This window comes from Mobula hypostoma, chromosome 12 (genome assembly GCF_963921235.1).
Source record: "Mobula hypostoma chromosome 12, sMobHyp1.1, whole genome shotgun sequence".
NCBI classification, from domain to species: domain Eukaryota; kingdom Metazoa; phylum Chordata; class Chondrichthyes; order Myliobatiformes; family Myliobatidae; genus Mobula; species Mobula hypostoma.
The window spans coordinates 50,009,304-50,033,287 of record NC_086108.1 but is presented as its reverse complement, the minus strand read 5'-3'; the positions used below and the strand labels follow the sequence as shown (position 1 = coordinate 50,033,287).

The window sequence follows — 23,984 nt, the reverse complement described above, 5'->3', positions numbered from 1 at the left end:
CCCACTCCTAGGGAGAGTAGCAACAGATGTGGGGGTAGAAGGGTGGATTGGCAAGTTTGCAGACAACACAAAGGTTGCTGGTGTTGTAGATAGTGTAGAGGATTGTCAAAGATTGCAGAGAGACATTGATAGGATGCAGAAGTGGGCTGAGAAGTGGCAGATGGAGTTCAACCCGGAGAAGTGTGAGGTGGTACACACTAGAAGGACAAACTCCAAGGCAGAGTACATGGCAGGATACTTGGTAGTGTGGAGGAGCAGAGGGATCTGGAGGTACATGTCCACAGATCCCTGAAAGTTGCCTCACAGGTGGATAGGGTAGTTAAGAAAGCTCATGGGGTGTTAGCTTTCATAAGTCGAGGGATAGAGTTTAAGAGTCGCGTTGTAATGATGCAGCTCTATAAAACTCTGGTTAGGCCACACTTGGAGTACTGTGTCCAGTTCTGGTCATCTCACTATAGGAAGGATGTGGAAGCATTGGAAAGGGTACAGAGGAGATTTACCAGGATGCTGCCTGGTTTAGAGAGTATGCATTATGATTAGAGATTAAGGGAGCTAGGGCTTTACTCTTTGGAGAGAAGGAGGATGAGAGGAGACATGATAGAGGCGTACAAGATAATAAGAAGAATAGACAGAGTGGATAGCCAGTGCCTCTTCCCCAGGGCACCACTGCTCAATACAAGAGGACAGGCTTTAAGGTAAGGGGTGGGAAGTTCAAGGGGGATATTAGAGGAAGGTTTTTTACTCACAGAGTGGTTGGTGCGTGGAATGCAATGCCTGAGTCAGTGGGGGAGGCAGATACAGTAGTGAAGTTTAAGAGACTACTAGACAGGTATATGGAGGAATTTAAGGTGGGGGCTTATATGGGAGGCAGGGTTTAAGGGTCGGCACAACATTGTGGGCCGAAGAGCCTGTACTGTGCTGTACTATTCTATGTTCTTCTATGTACTGAATTTCCTCCATTTGTAGACAATTTATGAGGACTGATGAACACTCAGGTCTTTACAAATGCTTTTGTAGCCTTTTCCAGCTTCATGCATTTCTACAATTGCTCTTCTAAGATCCTCTGAAAGTTGTTTCGATTGATGCATGGTGCACATAAACAGATCTTTCTTGAGAAGAGCAGGCTCTGTCAGTAACTTGACTTTGTGTGTCTTTTTTATAGGGCAAGGCATCTCAACATCCCACACCTCCAACCTCATCTCATTGATTGCAACAATGACTCCAAATAGCTTTTGTAGAAGGCAGTACCCCAGTTCACATACTTTTTTGAACCTAGACTGTGATTGTTTAAATGGTAAAAGTATTGACCCAAGAAGTGGTTCAATTGTTTGTGTGTTATTAGTTTAGATAGATTGTGTTTGTCTCGTATTGTGACTTAGATGAAGATCAAACCATATTTCATGATTAATTAATGCAGAAAACCAGGTAATTGCGAAGGGTTCACAAACTTTTTCTTGCAACTGTAATTGCCTTGATGCCTCCAGCAAAATCGTACCCTGGCACATTTGGGTGTTGCTCAGAGATTAGATAAACTAGATAAAATAAATGTTCCAACATAATAACACCAACCAATCTAAGCTCAAATAATCTAGACACAAATATTCATGTGACCTCAATAGTAGACTTAGCTCCATATTTGCTAATTCCAAATGTCAATATCAGCAACAGCAAATCTTTAACCTACAGAGATCCAAGTATTTGTAAATTTCACAATCTACACACATTTCAAGCAAGTCTATGTGAATCATTCAGTAAATGTAGCTGTTATGATTGATATTAAATATAAAAAAATGTGATAAGTAAACAAATCCAACATACACTGGAGAGGTCCAAAATCAATACCATCAATGCAATCATACATATTTGGCAAATAAATGGGCTATTGTTGACAGGGAGGATCAGCCTCAACTAATCAAATTCATTACTCCTGGATTTGTGAACTACGTCAGCCATAATCAACCTAGAGTTCAGAGTCTCCAAGTTGCATAGATTGGTCTGTTCTGTTTCAACAGCATTACAGTAAAATATTGGATGTATATTTTGTGTCAAACAGCCAATTGTCACTTCTTGTAATGATACCCATGTTGTTAAAACAGCAACCAGACATCCTGCCATGCTTTGCACCTGCTCACATCTGACATAACAACATTCTCAGAAAGATCCTGTCACACTGAAGTCATTTGGATACAGAAGTAACTACATCAGCACAAACTATTTTGGAGAATAACAAAGTGAATAGATAAGAAATGACAAATTTTCACTTTCAGATGCTGAATTAATGTGTATTTTTTAGCTCATTTAGTTCATACTTTGTGTATCAAAATTTACAGCTTAGAGCATACAAATTTTATACATTAGAGGGTCGCCACAGTATTTGACTAGAATTTCAGAAGTCAAATTCCCATGGTAAAACTGGAATTCAAGAAATGTATTTTTTTTAAAAATACCATTAACCATTCCATGTTAAAAGTCAAACACCATTTTTGGGATAGAATTGAACGGAAGTGTTTATTAATAGAGTTAAACTCTGCATTTTGTACAATTTTGAGTTCAAAGAATGGAATACAAAATATACCTAGTCAAGGTAGTCAAACAACCAGTTCTAGGGTAGAACTAAATGAAAAATAAGCATTTATTAATTGGGTTAAACATCAAGTATGCCTAGGTAGAAACCATAGAAACTACAGCACAGAAACAGGCCTTTCGGCCCTTATTGGCTGTGCCGAACCATTTTCTGCCTAGTCCCACTGACCTGCACACGGACCATATCCCTCCATACACCTCCCATCCATGTATCTGTCCAATTTATTCTTAAATGTTAAAAAAGAACTCGCATTTACCACCTCATCTGGCAGTTCATTCCATACTCCCACCACTCTCTGTGTGAAGAAGCCCCCCCTAATGTTCCCTTTAAACTTTCCCCCCCTCACCCTTAACCCATGTCCTCTGGTTTTTTTCTCCCCTTGCCTCAGTGGAAAAAGCCTGCTTGCATTCACTCTATCTATACCCATCATAATTTTATATACCTCTATCAAATCTCCCCTCATTCTTCTACGCTCCAGGGATGTTTTGATTAAGGTTGATAAACTTGCCAAATTCCCAGTAGATTCCAGAAACTATTCTAGAAGTCTACAAGAGAAAATTTGAATATTATATCTTTAATTACATCCATTTAAAAGTTGTAACTTAGCATAGCTAGTGACTAAAATTAATCAAAGCTGGCCAAGAGCTATTTAAAAGTAAATTCATAAGCAGATATTATAATAATGGAGCTTGAAAGCAGATTCTAATGTATCATAAAATCAGAATCACGTTTAATATTACTAGGGTATCGTGCAACTTGTTGTTTTGCAACAACAGTACATTTAAGCAATGCATTAAAAAAGATGTATATAAATTAAACAGAGTGCAAAAAGAGAGCAAATGTAGTGAGGTATTGTTCCTGGTTTGGTTCATTGTATGTTCAGAAATCTGATGGCGGGGGAAGAAGTTGTTCTTAAAATGCTGAGTATGTATTTTCAGGCCTATTAGTCGGTAGTAATGAGAACAGCACATCTTGGATGTTGGGAGTCCTTAATGATGGAGGCCACATTCTTAAGCCATCACCTTTTGAAGGTTTCCTAGATACTGGCAAGGCTAGTGCCTATGGTGGAAATGCATGAGTTTGCAACCAGCAAGAATGCTCTCCACAGTACATCTGTAGAAATTTGGTAAGTCTTTGGTGAGATGCCAAATCTCCTCAAACTCCTCATGGAAGTATAGCTGCTGACATGCTTTTTCATTGCTGCATCAATATGCTTGGCCCTGGATAGAGCTTCAGAGATGTTGACCCCAGGAACTTGAGAGTGCTCACTCTTTCTACCGATGACCCCTTCGAAGAGAACTGGTGCCTGTTCCCTCAACTTCCCCTTCCTAAAATCCATAATCAATTGCTTGGTCTTACTGATGTTGAGTGCAAGGTTGTTGTTGTGACAGAAATCAACCAGCCAATCTATCTCACTCTTGTATGTCTCCTCGCCACCACCTGAGACTCTACCAACAACAGTTGTATCATTAGCAGATTTATAAATGATGTTTGAGCTGTACTGAAAGAGCAGGGGGCTGAGCACACATCCTTGAGGTACATCAGTGATGACTGGTAGCAAGGAGGTGCTATTCTCGATCTGCACAAACTGTGGTCTCCCAGTGAGGAAGCAAAGAATCCAGTTGGTGAGGGAGATACAGAAGCCCAGGTTTTCCAGCTTGTTTCTTAGGACTGAGGGGATGATGGTGTTGAACACTAAGCTGTAATCAATAAACAGCAACCAGATGTAGATATTGCTGTTGTGCAGGTCATCTAAGAACCAGTGGAGAAACAGTGAGATTGCATCTGCTATAGACGTATTATGGCAGTGGGCAAATTGTGCAAGTCCAGGTCCTTGCTTATGCAGGAATTAATTCTAGCATTGACCAACCTCTCAAAGCATTTCATTACAGTAAATGTGAGTGCACTTGGGCAATAGTCATTCAGGCAGCTCACCCTGCTTTTCTTCGACTCCGGTATGGTTGACATCCTTAGAAGCAGGTTTAAACTTCCGACTGCAGCAGCAAGAGACTAAAGATGTTCTTGAACACACCCGCCAGCTGGTTGGCACAGGTTTTCAGTGGCCTACCATGTACCCATCTGACACCACGTGAGGGTTGATACAGCACTTAGTTCAGTGAGTAATCTTAATTTCTGATCTTACAATTCCGTGTTCTATCACTCACCTACATACTCAGAACAAGTCACATTTCAATTAGCCGACCAATCCACATATATGAGAAGAAATCTGAGGACCCAGAGGAACACCACATCACCATAGGGAAAATGCTCAACCCCACACAGCATAATGAACTGGCCACTGGAGCCAAAAGGCAGCAGTTCTACTAAATGGGTCATTGTGACCTATTGGAATTGAAAAAAAAATCAAGGGAAACAAATTTATGCTTGGAATATGCAAATCTCAGATGAAAAAGAAAATTACTGTCAAAGTTGGAAATGTGAACTATAAATGTAAAATGCTGCATTGGTCTGCTGGCATCATTTCAGAATATAGTGACCAGGTCAATTCTAAAGTACAGCCTTCAATCCTGAAACAATAACCCAGTTTTCTCCTCAGATGCCAGACCTATAGTGTAATAAATTTCAGTTGAAACTAAATTTTCAACTGAAGTATCGACACGACACAAAATTATATGTTTTCTATCTAATTAGGTGCAGCAGGCTCTCAAAGAAACTTCCCTCACATCTGGTTGAAAACAGGAATGAATACTTAACAATGAGTCATAAGTGCTCCTGTGCTGAGAATTCAATACAACTCGAGATAAAGTTGAATACTCCAAATTAATCCCCACAGTCATAAAGGTTCCCAATATTAACACTGAATGGTGGCTCTTGCACTGTGCCACCCCAAGAAAGGGAATGAGAACTAAATTTAGATGGAGGAAATTTAAGTGGGTTTGCATTTGCAAGTAATCAGGTGGAAATCACCTGGAACAGAGAGATGCCTAGCACAGAGGAAATAAACAAAATGTTTCAGCTCATTTGTTAGCATGCCCAAAAGAATCTGAACTCACACTTGTTCACATGCAAAATATCCAAGTTACCAGAAATGGTACAACTAAATTGTTACAACAATAAATTGATGCAATAATCTTAGCAACATCATCTTGTGCCCATGGCCAGCTGTTTTCAGGTACATCAATTAAGATCCAAGCTTTGGGTGTGACCAGAGACCTAATAACCTGTAAGTACTGACCAATGATGGCAAGATATCCAGTGACACATAAACATAGTACGTTAATAGATCACACTCAACACCCTAATCCTTAATCAAGATCAGTAATTAACTAATACTTAAACAAAGTCAATAAATAATGTTCCATGACTATTCTGAATGATCAGCTCAACTCAATACAAAACAGAAACTGAACTAAGAATTCCCTAGCTTATGTGTATCAAGTAGCAAGCACACAAACAGACTTCAAACTGTGCCTGAGTCATCCCAAAACCCTTAACAACTAATTATGAGGGAAGTTGGTACATAAAATAGAAAAAAATTTTACATCCACCAGATACCATAAATGTGATCTATTACATCTATAAATAACCATATCCATTTCACATTCCAGCTGGAAGGTGAAGGCCAAATACCAAAAGAACTCTCCTGCTGTCCATCATACAACAATGGCAGCTTCTTCTGCATCTGAGTGTCAATGCATGACCTTTAACATCTTAATCGAAAGGCACATCTTCATACTAACATCAGCTCAATACTCTGGACCCAATTTTAAAACCGCAATCTTCTGTTTTTATTGACAGTAGTGCTGTCAATGAGCAAAGACATCAATGAAATAAATGCTTTTAGTGCAAGTATAAATTAAGTTTCTTAAGCGTTCATGAGAACACTCCACTTCCCCCCACCACCACCCCCAAAGTGACTATGATTTTGAATGTTAACACCAGCCGACATGTTCCAAAGACGAGGAAAGGAAACAGAGAAACTGAATTGACTACATAAAATACAATTCCCTAGCACATTATTAAAAGCTGAAAGTGTCTCTGTTTAGGGATACAATATCTGTCTACAGATTACCAAGATTATGACCTTTTAATCTAGGTTCCACTTCTTCTTGTGGTTGACAAGAGAAGTCAAAGCCAAAGTTAAAGCGAAGGAGAGGGCATACAAGGAAGCAAAAATTAGTGGGAAGACAGAGGATTGGGAAGTTTTTAAAACCTTACAAGAGGAAACCAAGAAGGTCATTAAGAGAGAAAAGATTAACTATGAAAGGAAACTAGCAAATAATATCAAAGAGGATACTAAAAGCTTTTTCAAGTATATAAAGAGTAAAAGACAGGTGAGAGTAGATATAGGACCGATAGAAAATGATACTGGAGAAATTGTAATGGGAGATGAGGAGATGGCAGAGGAACTGAACAAGTATTTTGCATCAGTCTTCACTGAGGAAGACAGCAGGATACCGGACACTCAAGGGTTGCAGGGAAGAGAAGTGAGCGCAGTCACAATTACGACAGAGAAAGTACACAGGAAGCTGAATAGGCTAAAGGTCGATAAATCTCCTGGACCAGATGGAATGCACCCTCGTGTTCTGAAGGAAGTAGCTGTGGAGATTGCGGAGGCATTAGCGATGATCTTTCAAAAGTTGATAGATTCTGGCATGGTTCCGGAAGACTGGAAGATTGCAAATGTCACTCCGCTATTTAAGAAGGGGGCAAGGAAGCAAAAAGGAAATTATAGACCTGTTAGCTTGACGTCGGTGGTTGGGAAGTTGTTGGAGTCGATTGTCAAGGATGAGGTTAGAGAGTACCTGCAGGCATATGACAAGATAGGCAGAACTCGGCATGGATTCCTTAAAGGAAAATCCTGCCTGACAAACCTATTACAATTTTTTGAGGAAATTACCAGTAGGCTAGACAAGGGAGATGCAGTGGATGTTGTATATTTGGATTTTCAGAAGGCATTTGACAAGGTGCCACACATGAGGCTACTTAACAAGATAAGAGCCCATGGAATTACAGGAAAGTTACATACGTGGATAGAGCGTTGGCTGATTGGCAGGAAACAGAGAGTGGGAATAAAGGGATCCTATTCTGGTTGGCTGCCGGTTACCAGTGGTGTTCCACAGGGATCAGTGTTGGGGCCGCTTCTTTTTACATTGTACATCAACAATCTGGATTATGGAATAGATGGCTTTGTGGCTAAGTTTGCTGACGATACGAAGATAGGTGGAGGGGCCGGTAGTGCTGAGGAAACGGAGAGTCTGCAGAGAGACTTGGATAGATTGGAAGAATGGGCAGAGAAGTGGCAAATGAAGTACAATGTTGGAAAGTGTATGGTTATGCACTTTGGCAGTAAAAATAAACGGGCAGACTATTATTTAAATGGGGAAAGAATTCAAAGTTCTGAGATGCAACAGGACTTGGGAGTCCTCGTACAGGATTCCCTTAAAGTTAACCTCCAGGTTGAGTCAGTACTGAAGAAGGCGAATGCAATGTTGGCATTCATTTCTAGAGAAATAGAGTATAGGAGCAGGGATGTGATGTTGAGGCTCTATAAGGCACTGGTGAGACCTCACTTGGAGTACTGTGGGCAGTTTTGGTGTCCTTATTTAAGAAAGGATGTGCTGACGTTGGAGAGGGTACAGAGAAGATTCACGAGAATGATTCCGGGAATGAGAGGGTTAACATATGAGGAACGTTTGTCCGCTCTTGGACTGTATTCCTTGGAGTTTAGAAGAATGAGGGGAGACCTCATAGAAACATTTCAAATGTTAAAAGGCATGGACAGAGTGGATGTGGCAAAGTTGTTTCCCATGATGGGGGAGTCTAGTACGAGAGGGCATGACTTCAGGATTGAAGGGCGCCCTTTCAGAACAGAAATGCGAAGAAATTTTTTTAGTCAGAGGGTGGTGAATCTATGGAATTTGTTCCCACGGGCAGCAGTGGAGGCCAAGTCATTGGGCGTATTTAAGGCAGAGATTGATAGGTATCTGAGTAGCCAGGGCATCAAAGGTTATGGTGAAAAGGCAGGGCAGTGGGACTAAATAGGAGAATGGATCAGCTCATGATAAAATGGCGGAGCAGACTCGATGGGCTAAATGGCCTACTTCTGCTCCTTTGTCTTATGGTCTTATGGTCCTATGGTCTTCCATCACTGTCTAAACAGAAAGTGAAGCAATTTGATGAATGTATCCATAAAAACAAGACTTAAACATATAATGGATATAATCACTCCGAAAGGTAACTTGCACTTTTGTCAAATGACAACAATAATTTATAATCTTAGTAGAATTTTCATGACAGTTTCATGTTAGAAAAATTGACTGGCTTCCTTCATATAATATCCCTGCCTTTACAAAATAATGCATATTTGCAATCCCACAGTAAATATCTTTGTACCTCTTAACACTCAATTTCAGAAATCGGAATATTTTGTTTAGACACAAATGCAAAGTGCCTATATTCTTTGATTGTAACTTACTTGAAGAGAAACATCATTAACATCAGACTGAACCTCATTTGCGCATTAACATCAGACTGAATGGAAAAGCAAAAAAAGTAGCTGTGTAAACAAAAACAGAAAATATTGGGAAATTCAGCAGATTAGTCAGCATTGGTGGAGAGAGAAAAATCCTTTCAGATCAAGAGCCTTTCATCAGAACAGATGAGTGCGGCCTCAGAGCAAAGGCAATCAGATCACAAAGGAATCAAGGAGTGCCCCAAATGATATTACTAAGTGGCAGCACAGAAGTGAGGAACAGGAAAGAGTAATCAACTGATCCTTTCTCGATTGTGCAAAATAAATAAGACATGGCATAACTTTTTCCAACTACAACTGATAGGATTGAAAGGCCAGTGCAGTCCTACTCAGCTAGATAATGGATGAAGCATTTTGAAGATGGTTGACAACATATTCAAAGACTAGTTACAGGAAAAGAAACTAAAAGTGTGCAAGCACTTTAGAAAGAAAGGAAAACTGTCTGTGGACAGGGAGTAATCTATAATGTCAATTAGTATGACAGCCAGGAGGGAAAACTTGGCCAAAGGACACATAACAGGAATAAGGACGAGACAAGAGGCAAGTTCCATGGGTGACATGAGCTTAGTTATGACAGGGATTTTAAAAAACTAGAGAAAGTAAATAAAAATGAAACTAGTATATTTTCAAAAAGTCTAATACCTGACATTACTCTATCATGAAAATTCATAATACAATGCAAGAGATACAATTGAGAGTGGGCTATTATAGTTCTCCCTTCCCATAAAAGGAAATGACAACCTTAAACTCAATTTGTAAATCCATTAAGGCAAAAGAGCACAAAACACCCACAGAGAAGGCAGAAGAGATTCAAAAGAAGTGGCGGTAGCAATAGGACCTGCCATATGATCTTAGAGATGACTAGCAGGCAACATAGACATCGCCAGGATTTAAGAAAGTGCCATCACAATAAATGTGGATTACCTCAGAAATACACTAAAGTATATGGGTGAAAAAAGTCAGATATTGGGAGCTAGATTAAAAATCACCTATGTTCTCAGTAAATGGGGGAATAGGCTAAAAGGTCCAAGCGACCTATAAAATAAATAACAATTAAATTTCAAGAACTAAAATAAACTCTACATGAAACAAGAACATCAAAGATTCAAAATTGCTCCAAATAATAATAATCTCGCGGAAATAATTAACAGTTTGAGAAGTTTAAATGGGAGCATTGACATAGGAGCAGCCCAATCAGCTTCATAAGCTTGTTCCATGAGACTGTAGCTACCGGTAATCTTTTTTTTTCTTTTCCCATATATTAACTCGGCTTAAGCAAAATCTTTCAAAACTCAAATTTGTTGTTAAGCCGCAAACTTGTACGACAAGAAGCATTTTGACCTCATCCTGAAAAGTTTATCTTTAAAATGTTATCTTCTCTGTAACACTCACCATCTTCTATGGGATCCTATCACGAAACACATTATTTCCCTACCACCCCCCCACACTCCCCCCACCACCATGCTCCACATGAATCACTCCTTCTATGACTCCCTTGGCCATTCATCTATCCCCACTGATCTCCCTCCTGACACCCTGTAAGCTGAACAAGTACTACCCCTGCTGCTATACCTCCTCCCTCACTACTATTCAGGGCCCCAAACAGTCTTTCCAGGTGAGACAACATTTCACCTGCAAGTCAGTTGGTGGTCATCTCCTGTATCCAGTGCAGATATTCTATATCGGTAGGACCTGGTGTACATTGCGAACTGCTTTGTCAAGTACCTTCGCTCCACCTGCATTCATTTTAATTTTACTTCCCATTCCAACATGTTGATCCCTGGCTTCCTCTATAACTCCATGATGACACCCATCTCAGATTAGAGGAGCAACACCTCATATTGTGTCTGAGTAGCCTTCAAAATGATAACGTGAACATAAAATGTCTCTGATTTCCAGTAATTTCTCTACCTTCCTCTTCTCTCTTTTTCCATCCCCTATTCTGGCCACTTCTTTTTCTCTTTGCCTGCCTATCACTTCCCCTTGGTGTCCCTCTTCCTTCCCTTTTTCCCATGTTCCATTCTCCTCTCTTATCAGATTCCTCTTTACCTTACCTATCACCTCCCACCTCATTCCATCCCCTCTTCCCCAACCACCTTTTCCTTCATCTGGCTTCACCTATCAACTGCCAGCTTGTACTCCTTCCCTTCTCCCCAGTATTTATTCTGCCTTCTTGCCCTATCCTTTCCACTCATGACAAAGGGTGTCAGCCAGCAATGCTGATTGATTATTTCCCTCCATTAATGGTGATGAGGAGGTGTACAGAAGTTGGGACCATGTTAGATCCTCAGAGATATTGACACCATAAACTTGAAATTGCCAACTCTCTCCACATCTGATCCCTCTACAAGATTTGATTTGTGTTCCTGCTGAGTTCCTCCAGCATTTTGTGCATGTTATTCTGGATTCCCAGCATCTTCAGAATACCATTTTTATCTTTAAATTTGCACATCAGTCCCAGGCTTTCCAAAATATGGAAAAAGGTCTACATCTGTACCTAAATGTTATGAGAATTCAAATCAAATCACTATTTAATTTCCTAAATTCTAGGAAATATAAATTTTGTTTATTCAGTTTTTCAACATGTATACCACAGTCACTTGTGTATATGTGCATCATTGTAGTAAACCCATTCTCCTGAAGGCCAGTACAAAAGCCTAACTGCAGAAGCTAGTAATCTGAAATAAAAAATGAAAATCCAAGGACTATTTAACAGCTCAGGCAACATCAATTTAGTCCACTGGATTTTGTGCTCATTATGTGCTCTCTATAATCATTTTGCAAAAAAAAACATTCAGTGCGCAAGGGTGAATCTAAGCTTCCAATTTACGTATCCCTTTAATTTGTCATGCTATTCCCACTCTGACCTCCGCCTTTGGCCTCTCACATGGTTCCAGTGAAGCCTCGGCAGCAGCATCTCATCTTTTTACAAGATATTTTATAAGCCTCGGAGCTCAACAATGAGTGCAACAATTTTAGATGGCCAGCCTTTTCAATTTTAGCAAGACCAGATGAAAGATCATCTACCTGTAACATTAACTTAGGATTCCTCTTTCCACAGAGACTACTTAACCTACTGGGTATTCCAACATTTTGCTTTGTAATAAAATTTTCTGTGACACATAGTACTAGCATCTTTCTTGCTCTTCACTCTCCTCATACGTCTCCCACTAGTACACAGATCAGCTGCAATTACAAGCCTACATCATTCTCTCTCAGCTGGCACCACCACCACCATTTGCATTACTGGGTTTCTCTTAGTCAGAGAAACTGGCCTTTGTGCGCATACAAATATCATGCGCCCATTTATACCAATCCTACACATCCCATTTTATTCCCCTTGTACTCAAGATCCTCATCCTCTCCTACACTCTTGGGGCAATCTGCAGTGGTCAATGTATTCAGAGCTATTCCCTTTCCTACCTTTAATACCTAAAACTAACATCCCAGTTCTCCTCCTCTTATCTGGCTGGTGGCCCCAAACCTCTAATGTTAATTGTTTCTTTTTCTTCCAGATCCACCAGTGTTTCCAGGATCCTCTGCTTTTACTTTAGATTTTCAGCCTCTGTGGTTTTTTGCTTTGTTTTTATTGGAGTAATTGGGGAAAGGCAACAGAAATATTTGTCAACCTAGAGAATACTTGGAAGTACAAATGTGTAAATGCAGTTAGTGGGGCAAATGGGTGCCATGGTAGCATAGTAGTTAGCGCAACACTTTTATAGCTCGGGGTGTTGAAGTTCAATTCTGATGGTCATCTGTAAGGAGTTTGTATGTCCTCCCTGTGGAATGCATGGGTTTCCTCCAGGTGCTCCGGTTTCCTCCCACAGCCCAAAGACCTTCCAGATGTAGGTTAATTTGGTCAATGTAAACTGTCCCGCGATTAGGCTAGGGTTGCTGGGTTGGCATGGCTCAAAGAGCCAAAGTGCCTACTTTGCACTGCATATTTAAATAAAATAAAATAAGACTGAATAATCAGAAGTAAATAAGATCACCAAATTGAAAGTAACATATAAGAAATAACGAAGAGCAAACTCAAAGAAGAGGATAAGAAACCTAATTCTCATTGTTACAAGATATGCAAGGGGGAACTATTAAAGCAAAACAGGAGGGTGTGAAAGGCCAAAAAACAAAGTCTGTTTGATCAGAATCAAACAAGAATACACACTGCACAACTGGGTTTAAATACAGGCAACGGCCACAGTACAGCCATTCAGGTTTCAGAAATTCATCCTTACAGAATTCACAAATTACTACCCAGAAATTTGTGATATAAAACGAAATTCACTCTCACACATTCCCCCCCCCCAAAGTTGTGTTCCCTAATGCTTGTGCAGATGAGGCAGCTTTGTGTTACAGAAACTGTGATACAGACTGCTTGCTAGGAACATAACACCCCCTACCCATCACGTGGGTTCGCTAGCAGCAGAATATCAAGTAAAGAAAGACTGTAAAGCTATAGAGTGGAAGTAACAGGTTTCAATTGACCTTTTTGAAGGTTTAAGGATAGGTTGGTTGGGGAGGAATTCTCTAAAATCCACAAGAGATCCCTGATTAGTATTTACACAGGATGGTACACTGCTAAATTCAGCTTCAGGAATGAATTGGTAAAAAGAAAATTTCTCAGTATGGGACCTCTTTGGGGAAAAATTATACATCAACAGCAAAATGGTAACTTTCCCCACTCTGCATATGCTTCTTGCTGTGGACGGGGGGTGGGGGGGGGGTGGGGGAAACGGACTTCCGCCATGTATTTTTTATCTCTTGTATTTTGATCCCCTGCAAAGTTTTAATCACTTTCTCTCACTTTTCTGTGCTTTCACCCATTTTAAGTTTACATGCTGCACGAAGATCACCTGTGATTAACATGCCTTCAACAAACTTTCATTCAGCAGCACCATTTAAGTCACTCATTCTCTCTTGACCTCCATACTATCAATAACATTCCATTTGTTCTCTCCACCTCTGCCACACTTCTGCAGCTAAAAGCATGCTCTCGTCTATAATGGAGACACAAGAGATTGCAGATGCTGAAATCTGAAATATTAAAAAATCTGCTGGAGAAACCAGTCTAACTGCAGGGTTTTAACCTGATATGCTGACAACCCCTTTCCTCCAACAGATGCTGCTCAGCTCACTGAGCTCCTCAAGCAGATACAAGTTCACTCACAGATGCTACTTGGTACTGAGCGCTTTCTGTTTATATATCACATGAACAGGTTTTCAACAATTACGGAAATGGACATGGAACAGGTGGTATAAAAATACTCTATCTCTAGGCCAATTAGAATGAATTATGAAGGAATCAAGTAAAGATGGGCAAGTAATAAACATGGTTTTTACCCAAACAGAGCTTCTAAGATGACTAAAAATGCTGTTCTTAAAATGGAACAAAAAAGGAATCTAACAAACATACAGCCATAAATTTATACAGTATATAAACAGCCCTTCAGCTCAACCTGTCCATACTGACTATGCTTCGGAACATTTGCCTGTGTTTGGCCCATATCCCTCTGAAACTTTCTTATCCATGTACTTGTTCAAATGCCTTTTAAATGTTGTAATTATACCACTCCAAGTTCCACTACGCCAACCCTGTGCGTGAAAAATTTGCCCAAGCTCCTTTTCAATCCTTTTAGCTTTGGATTTCCCTGCCTGGAAGAGAAAAAAATACTGTAACTATTTAAGCCCCTCATGATTTTATAAGCCTTAAGGTCATCCCTCAGCCTCCTACATTCCAAGGAAAAAATCCTTGGCTATCCACTCTCTCTCCTTGTAGCTCAAGTTCTCTAGCTCCAGTAACATCCTTGTAATTTTATTTTGCACACATTCCAGTTTAGTGAGCAGAATTGTATGCAGTACTCCAAATGTAGCTGTAGCATGTTTTATGCAACTGTAACATAATATCCCAACTCCTGTACTCAATCTCCTCCAATGAAGCCAAACATGCCAACCAGCTTCTTCACCATCCCATCTACTTGTGATGCCACTATCAAGAGACAACGTACCTGCATTAGACCCCTCTATTCTATAACACTCCCCAGGACCCTACCATTCACTGTGCAAGTCCTGCACTGGTTTGTCTTACCAAAATACAACAACTCCCATTTATCTGAATTAAACATTATCTGCCATTCCTCAGATACTTACTTGACCAAAGCCCTACTGTATCTTAGATAACCATCTACAATGCCCACTGTAGCACCAATTTTAATGTCATCTCAAACTAACTAACCATGCCAAATCATTAATATAAAAATGATTAACAACAGTGGACCCAGCTCCAGTCCCTGCAGTCCTCCGCCTGAAAACCTAACTTCCACGACCACCACCAATAAGCCAATTTTCTATCTATTTGTCTAACTCACCCTGGACCATAAATTGGCTGGTGTGCTCCAGACCATCCTACCATGTTATATCTTATCTGTCCACATATACAATATCAATCACCCTGCCATTATCTATTTTCTGGATTAACTCTTCAAAAAAATTGAATCAAAATGGTGAGAATGAATGTGCCATACACAAAGCCATGCTGACCATTCCTAATCAGTCATTGCCTTCCAAATGCACGTAGATCCTGTTGCTCAGAATCCCCTCCACTGACGTCAGCCTTCCCAGTCGGAAGTTCCCAGGCTTTTCCATTAGCTTTTCTAAATTAAAGGCACAACATTAGATTCCCTTCAGCCTCCAGGCATCTCACCAGTGGCTACAAATAATGCAAATATCTCCACCGGAGATGCCATAATTTATTCCTCTGCATCCCACATTGTCCTAGGATACATGTAATCAGGTCCTGGGGATTTATCTACCTCTATGCATTTTATGACCTCCAGTACCTCCTCTTCAGTAATATTCAAAGTAAAATTTATCAAAGTACATACAGTGGCATGCAAAAGTTTGGGCACACCGGTCAAAATTTCTGTTACTGTGAATAGCTAAGCGAGTAAATGATGACCTGATTTCCAAAAGGCATAAAGTTAAAGATGACACATTTCTTTAATATTTTAAGCAAGATTACTTTTTTATTTCCATCTTTTACAATTTCAAAATAACAAAAAAGGAAAAGGGCCCAAAGCAAAAGTTTGGGCACCCTGCATGGTCAGTACTTAGTAACACCCCCTTTGGCAAGTATCACAGCTTGTAAGCGCTTTCTATAGCCAGCTAAGAGTCTTTCAATTCTTGTTTGGGGGATTTTTGCCCATTCTTCCTTGCAAAAGGCTTCTAGTTCTGTGAGATTCTTGGGCCGTCTTGCATGCACTGCTCTTCTGAGGTCTATCCATAGATTTCCGATGATGTTTAGGTCAGGGGACTGTGAGGGCCATGGCAAAACCATCAGCTTGCGCCTCTTGAGGTAGTCCATTGTGGATTTTGAGGTGTGTTTAGGATCATCATCCTGTTGTAGAAGCCATCCCCTTTTTATCTTCAGCTATTTTTTTTTGCAGACGGTGTGATGTTTGCTTCCAGAATTTGCTGGTATTTAATTGAATTCATTCTTCCCTCTACCAGTGAAATGTTCCCCGTGCCACTGGCTGCAACACAAGCTCAAAGCATGATCAATCCACCCCTGTGCTTAACAGTTGGAGAGGTGCTCTTTTCATGAAATTCTGCACCCTTTTTTCTCCAAACATACCGTTGCTCATTGCGGCCAAAAAGTTCTATTTTAAATTCATCAGTCCACAGGATTGGTTTCCAAAATGCAACAGGCTTCTTTAGATGATCCTTTGCAAACTTCTGACGCTGAATTTTGTGGTGAGGACGCAGGAAAGGTTTTCTTCTGATGACTCTTCCATGAAAGTCATATCTGTGCAGGTGTCACTGCACAGTAGAACAGTGCACCACCATTCCAGAGTCTGCTAAATCTTCCTGAAGGTCTTTTGCAGTCAAACGGGAGTTTTGATTTGCCTTTCTAGCAATCCTACAAGTAGTTCTCTCAGAAAGTTTTCTTGGTCTTCCAGACCTCAAGTGGACCTCCACCGTTCCTGTAAACTGCCATTTCTTAATTACATCGTGAAATGAGGAAACGGCTCCCTGAAAACGCTTTATCTTCTTATAACTTTCTCCTGCTTTGTGGGCAACATTTATTTTAATTTTCAAAGCGCTAGGCAGCTGCTTAGAGGAGCCCATGGCTGCTGATTGTTGGGACAAGGTTTGAGGAGTTGGGGTATTTATAAAGCTTTGAAATTTGCATCACCTGGCCTTTCCTAAAGATGACTGTAAACAAGCCATAATCCTAACAAGCTAATTAAGGTCTGAGACCTTGGTAAAAGTTATCTGAGAGCTTAAATCTCTTGGGGTGCGCAAACTTTGCATGGTGCTCTTTTCCTTTTTTTCACTCTAAAATTCTACAAAACGAAAATAATACACTAATCTTGCTTAAAATGTTGAAAAGAATGTTTCATCTTTGACTTTATGACTTTTGGAGATCAGTTCATCTTCTACTCACTTAACTATTCACAGTAAAAGAAATTTTGACCAGGGTGCCCAAACTTTTGCATGCCACTGTACATGTCACCATATACAACCCTGAGATTTACTTTCCCGCGGACATACTCAGCAAATCCAAAGAATAGTATCTATAACAGGATCAATGAAGGATCAGCCAGAGCTCAGAAGACAACAAACTGCAAATGCAATATAAATAAATAGCAATAAATAACAAGAACATGAAATAATGAGATAAAGAGTCCTTGAAGTGAGATCATTGTTTGTGGGAACATCTCAATGGATGGGCAAGTGAGTGTAGTTATCCCCTTTTGTTCAAGAGCATTGTGGTTCAGGACAGTGGTCCCCAATCACTGGGCCGTGGACCAGTACCAGGCTGCAAAGCATGTGCTACCGAGCCGCGAGGGAACAATATGATTTGGCGATATGAAATTATATGAATCAGCGGCACCTTTCCTCATTCCCTGTCACGCACTGTTGAACTTGAACATAGGGTTGCCAACTGTCCCGTATTAGCCGGGACATCCCGTGTATAGGGCTAAATTGTTTTTTTCCCATACGGGACCACCCTTGTCCCTTATTTCTCCCGCTAAGGTAGCATTTCTACGAAACTGTTTGTAAGCCGAAATGGTGTAAAGCGAAGAAGCAAATACCAGTAATTTATATGGGAAAAATTTTTGAGCATTCCCAGACCCAAAAAATAACCTACCAAATAACACATAAAACCTAAAATAACATTAACAAATAGTAAAAGCAGGAATGATATGATAAATACACAACCTATATAAAGTAGAAATAATGTAGGTACAGTGTAGTTTCACTTAACAGAATCAGGAAGACTAAGCCAAAACCGATTTGTAGAAAAAGAAATCAGCACGTACACACATAGGTGCCCGCGCAAGGCTTCATGGTCATGGTAGGCTTTCTCGGGGTAAACACAAGAGTCCTGTATTTGACTGCTACTTTTGTTCCTTATTTGGGAGTGAGAAAGTTGGCAACCCGACTTGAACACCACCCCCCGACCCCCACTGGCCAGTCCGCAAGAATATTGTCAATATTAAACCGGTCGCGGTGCAAAAAAGGTTGGGAACCCCGGTTCAGGAGTAGTAACTGTTCTGAACCTGGTGGTGCGAGTCCTGAGGTTCTTGTACCTTCTATCTGATGGCAGCGAAGAGAAAAGAGAATGGCCTGGTCGGTGGCAATCTCTGATGATGGATGCTGCTTTCCTGCAACAGTTTCATGTAGATGTGCTCAAAGTGGACTCGCTTCAAGATATACTACGTCAATTAAACAGAAGTCAAGATCAACATGGAAATATCTTTCATGCCATTGGAAAGGAGGACATCGCCAATGCAGCATTTAAGAAGGTGAAGTGGTGATATTGAGTAAGGTAAAACTAATTGAAGAACAAACAACCACCTTGATGGCTGACAATCCTTAATGTTGAAAAGTGACCACTTATGATGGGAAGCATTCCAGCTTACTGATAAAAGCAAGGGGAAAAATAAGGAACGTGAGTACTTCTCCCAATCCTATAAAAGGGATGAAAGCCTACGAACATCACATTTGCAAACAAGGAAGAATAAATCTGACAACTACAAGCCATTCATCATTATGATGGTATGGAAAACCTTCAGAGGCAATAGCGCAGGACGAAACTAATTCACACCTACATCGTTATGGACTAACAAATGAAGGGTATGTGAGCTCTGTTGAAGGAAAATGATGTTTTAACAAATACTCCAACTAACAGGCATATAGCAGAGAATTTTTTTTTTAAATTAAATTTCATGGAAATTAATGAGTGCCATTCCCAGGAAATGATATTTTTAGTTCTTAATGACTTGAACTTCAGAACACACATCAAAGTCAAATGTAATAGACAATGAAGAGGAAGTGAGGCAAAGTGACAATGGCGAAATGAACAAATGGAAGATAAAATTAATGCAGGTAAGTGTGAAAGGATGCACTTTAGCAGGACAAGTGAGTGATCAACTTACAATCAATGCGCTATGATACCACCAAAATTATAATGCCAAGAGACCTTTTCCCTGGAGCCTGAAGGTGAACGGACAGCCACAATGAAAACTTCTATCAAGTTCGAAAAACTATTCATGAAGTTAATCGGTGAAAACCAACTATCAATCCGTAAAAACCAACTAAACCCTTAACAATTCTGTAGGCAAGAATCTGTAGTCTCAAAACACAATATTCATTTCCCAATACCCTGCAGACCAACACTTGGGTCTCTAAGAATTATTTTGCTCCATGCCTTCTCTGACCTCATTCAAACATTAACCGTCGGCTGAACGTAAAAAGGATTGAACAAGTATCAACGGACAATTTGACTGAATAGACAACAAACAGCAACGTCAATGCAAAACATTCAAGAGCCTGCAGTCTTACCTGACAAAGTAGGAATACAGTTATGGGAATCAGGAGCCAAATCATGCATTCCAAGGCATTTTGTTCCTGAACAAGTATCTTTAACTGGGTTGTCAGTTTAGGAATATAACCCTTCATTAACAATAATACAGTATTCACCCCATTCACCAGTTTCCCAGTAGTAAAGCAGACTTAACCAACCCACTCCAAGTGAAACCAGGACACATCATTACCAATGGACTGGCTGACCACATTTATGCAGTGCAAGATCTTAATACTGCCCATCTTCAACATGACCCAGCCACTTCTTCATCAATATTTCCCCTACACCCCATGACCTCAACCACTGACAAGAATCTAAACTGAAAGAAAGTGGAGATATCCAATTTTCTTCCCAATTATTATATATGACTTTGCCCATACACCTCTAATGTTTTACCATCACCAAGTCAAAATTATGAAATATTCTAATTTTTTTGTTTGAACATCATAGAGTAATATCGCAAAATTGAATTCCTCTACCCATATGCAGAGTGCATGACAGACCATGGGGCTGGAATGACAAAATATTGTTTTAAGAATGCTCAAATTATTTTAAAATCTGATGAAAAATATCTATGCAATATGTACTGATTAAAAACATTATATTGTCAAAAATATAAGATTGTTTTGATAGAGCAATGGGAGAACTCCATGGTAAAACAATGAAAAATTCTGGTAGTTTTCTGTGGACTTTTTTCAAATATGCCAAAGTACTATTTTCCTTTTTACAACTTCCATGTCAATGCAATACAAAGTGACGTGCCGATTTAAAAACTAAGGTGTCATCCACTGGTTGTCAATCATATTGACAATCATACAAAAGTGAGGAAACACAGAATACAAAATGGTTATTCAACTCATTAAGACAAACTGGACAACATGCCCTTTAGTCCAACCAAACACCTGACAAAAATGTTCTAAACACTATCTGGAAAATTGTTAAATAGTTATCTCTGCTGTTGACTTGAGAGTGTCTGATTTTAACACCATTTATTTCCTTTGAAGAGGAAAGAAAATTTTGATTACATTTCTAATCTAGTTTCTAAACTTCACAGAGCAATGAAAATCCATCGCATTTATCCAGCTCACTTTGCGATGGCTCCTTCAACTCTCAGTTTTAAAGTCTAAAAATATTTCTCCCCACAGAAAGCTGCTAGAAAATGTGTTATTTCAAATGATCAATTCTTAGAAGAAATGTCTATATCATTTCTATAAAATAACTACTTGACAAAAGTTTATATGTTATTTACAGCTGCCTCTCCAAGAAATACAAAAGTCGTACATCGTGTGGACCACTGGGAAGATTTAATTTGTTCTGGGCACTTTTTGATTTCTTTGATCTCTGTTGATCATGGGAATAAACTTTTGACAGCAATATGCAGTGCAGTACAAAATACAAATCAATTTAAGCTTTTGTAAGACAGCAAAACACTGCAAGGTAGGGGAGTAAATAATAGTATTAATAAATTGGACTTGCATTTCATTAATCTTGGAAAGCAGTAGTCACATTCAGGTGGGAGCAGAGTAAATAGATCAGTATATTATTTCTCCAAGCATGGAATAAGATACTTCAAATTAAGTGTTTTGCATAAATGAATTGCTACAGCATAAATGTTTAAGCGTCTGTTGACTCCATTCCCTTGGGTTTTAATCATTCATCTAAACTACATACTTTTAACATCTTCTCACCATTCTCCATCTCACCTGTAAAAAATTTCAGCAATGAAGTTACGTGAACACAAACATATCAACCAATGCAAGATAATAAAACACGCTGCATGCCCCAAGTCACCTTCTCTTGCAGAACTCCCAATCTCATCCGATTTAACACACCAGACCACTCTCCAGACAAGTAAATTTCTTTTACTTATCCTTATACCGTTTCTAATACTAATTAGGGATATGAAAAGGACAGCACCAGAAGATATTTACTTTCTGAAACCATGTGTACGTAGTAATACTATCGTGTGTATGTGTCCATCTGCGTGGAGGTTACCAGGACTATGACCCAGGACAAGAGCCAAACCCCACCTCCCAACTCTAGCATCGGTGATGGCGGGGGGGGGGGGGGGAGTTCAAACATTATTTGGCAAGTCGCGGCGCGCATGCCCCGACCTGATGCCAGAGATGGCAGCTCTGTATTTGGTACCGGGGAGGACGAGACGAGGACACTAAGCAACCGCACGGCTTCCACACGCTCCGTTTACCTAGTGTGGAAACCGAGAGCGGGGCTCAGGCCTGATGCCGAGAAAGCGAATAATAACCCATCATTCTACCTACCCCAACATCCCCGGTCAAACACCTCCCACTGCTCCGGCCGCCATTAGCAACAGGCCCGAGCCCCGCTCCAGCCTCTCACCGTAAATACTGCGCGCAGAGCGTGTTCATTCTTCCTGGCTAAAGCCCAGCAGCAGCCGCCATGTAATCTCCCGAGTGCTGAACGATCCGGATACCGTCGGCGAGGAGGAGGTTAAACTCATAGCTCGGCGCTGGATAGAGGGCGGAAAAAAAATAAAACCGTCAAAATAATTGCCAAAAAAAAAGAGAGCCGCCTCGGGAGAGGGTGGGCTGGCGAGCGGTGGTGTGCAGGCCGTCGGCGGGTCAGGGGCGCCGGGTGTCGCTCAGCGCGCTGCCCAGAGGCCGCTTTCGGCTCGCTGCTGCTGCTGCTGGTGGCGGCGGCTGCTTCATCGGTGTCACCACCGACACCGTCCCCCCCGTTCCTCCGCCCCCTCCTCCATCCCACTCACTTCCGGCTCCCAACCGGTGCAACCCGCATTGCCATCCGGCGGAAACACGCACACAACTCGCCAAAGATTAGCAAGCAACACTTCCTCCCTCCTTCCAAGGTATAAATACATTGCAAACGTTGAGAAGAGGAGTTTGTTAGAAACCTGTTCACTTGGAAGAGTATCGTGGACGTAGATTTGTACAGGCATATGATTAGAGTTTGCATCTTATTTTGGACTTGTTTTGTGCCTACTGTTGCTTTGGCATGTTTTTATTCTGAATTTTCTCAATTTAGAAACGAACAGGGCTCAATAACTAGCAGATTTCGAGCCATAAAGTTGGTCAGTTCAACTGTCATTCTACAAACAAGACCTAGGTGATGTTCCAAATAGAGGCAGTGCTACACTTCTAATGATGATATATTTTAGATAAACCATTAAAATAAAGTACTAGGTGTAAAAATTCTCGTATTTCGACTAATATCGCTAAGCTTCTTCGCCTAAAGATTCTTCCATAGAACAAGGGAAGTGCAGTGTAGCACAGGAACAGGATGCACCATGTTTTCACCCACCATGATGCTAATCGAAACTAATTCCGTTTACCTGCATGTGTTTGGGATCCTGTGCCCTGCCTGAGCCTTGGTCCAGCCTCTCATTGTAAATACTGGGCGTGTGTTCACTCTTCCTGCCTAAAGCCTGGCACCGCATTCCAGCCACTGACACGTCTGTGTTTAAAACAAAACTGAGCTCACACACTCCCTTTAAACTTTTCACGTCCCTTTAAACCTGTTCCCTCATATTGACATTTCCACACTGAGAAACAGGCTGCACCCTATCTGTGCCTCTTATAATTGTATGTACTTAGATCCGATTGCTCCTCGGCCTCCAATGCCCCATTTAAGATAATCCAAGTTTGTCCAAACTTGTGGCAACATGATCCAATCTAAGTTTCCCCGTTATGGGAAACCTTTTCTGTGCCCTCTTCAAAAGTCTTCACATGTCCCCTATAGTGAAATTAACATAAGTGCATACAGTACTCCAAATCAGGCCTAACTAAAGTTTTACACAGATGCAGTTGCGTACTGTGTTATTCAGAGGGGAAGCTCACTGTGTGCCTTTTTTGCCACTTGTTCATATGTGATGCACTTTCAAGAAGGTATGGACTTGCACCACAACAGCTCCCCGTACATCAATGTTCCTAAGAATTCTGCCACTTGCTGTATCCTTTCCTCTTGTATTTGACCTCCCATAGTGGAGCACCACTAGTCAGACCTCCAGTCAGAGAAACACCCCTCCAATACATCCCTCT

General features: G+C 40.5%; 1 protein-coding gene across 3 annotated transcripts in view; it reads right to left on the bottom strand.

The window, feature by feature from the left end:
- The window catches only part of smg7 (SMG7 nonsense mediated mRNA decay factor), a 152,749-nt gene extending 130,079 nt beyond the window's left edge, over positions 1–22,670 (bottom strand). For all 3 annotated transcript variants that reach the window (XM_063064048.1, XM_063064051.1, XM_063064049.1), the window contains exon 1: positions 22,309–22,670. In XM_063064048.1, coding sequence (XP_062920118.1) covers positions 22,309–22,337 — 29 coding nt within the window. In that variant the 5' untranslated portion in view covers positions 22,338–22,670. The remainder of the gene's footprint in view (positions 1–22,308) is intronic.
- Between the last annotated feature and the right edge of the window lie 1,314 nt (positions 22,671–23,984).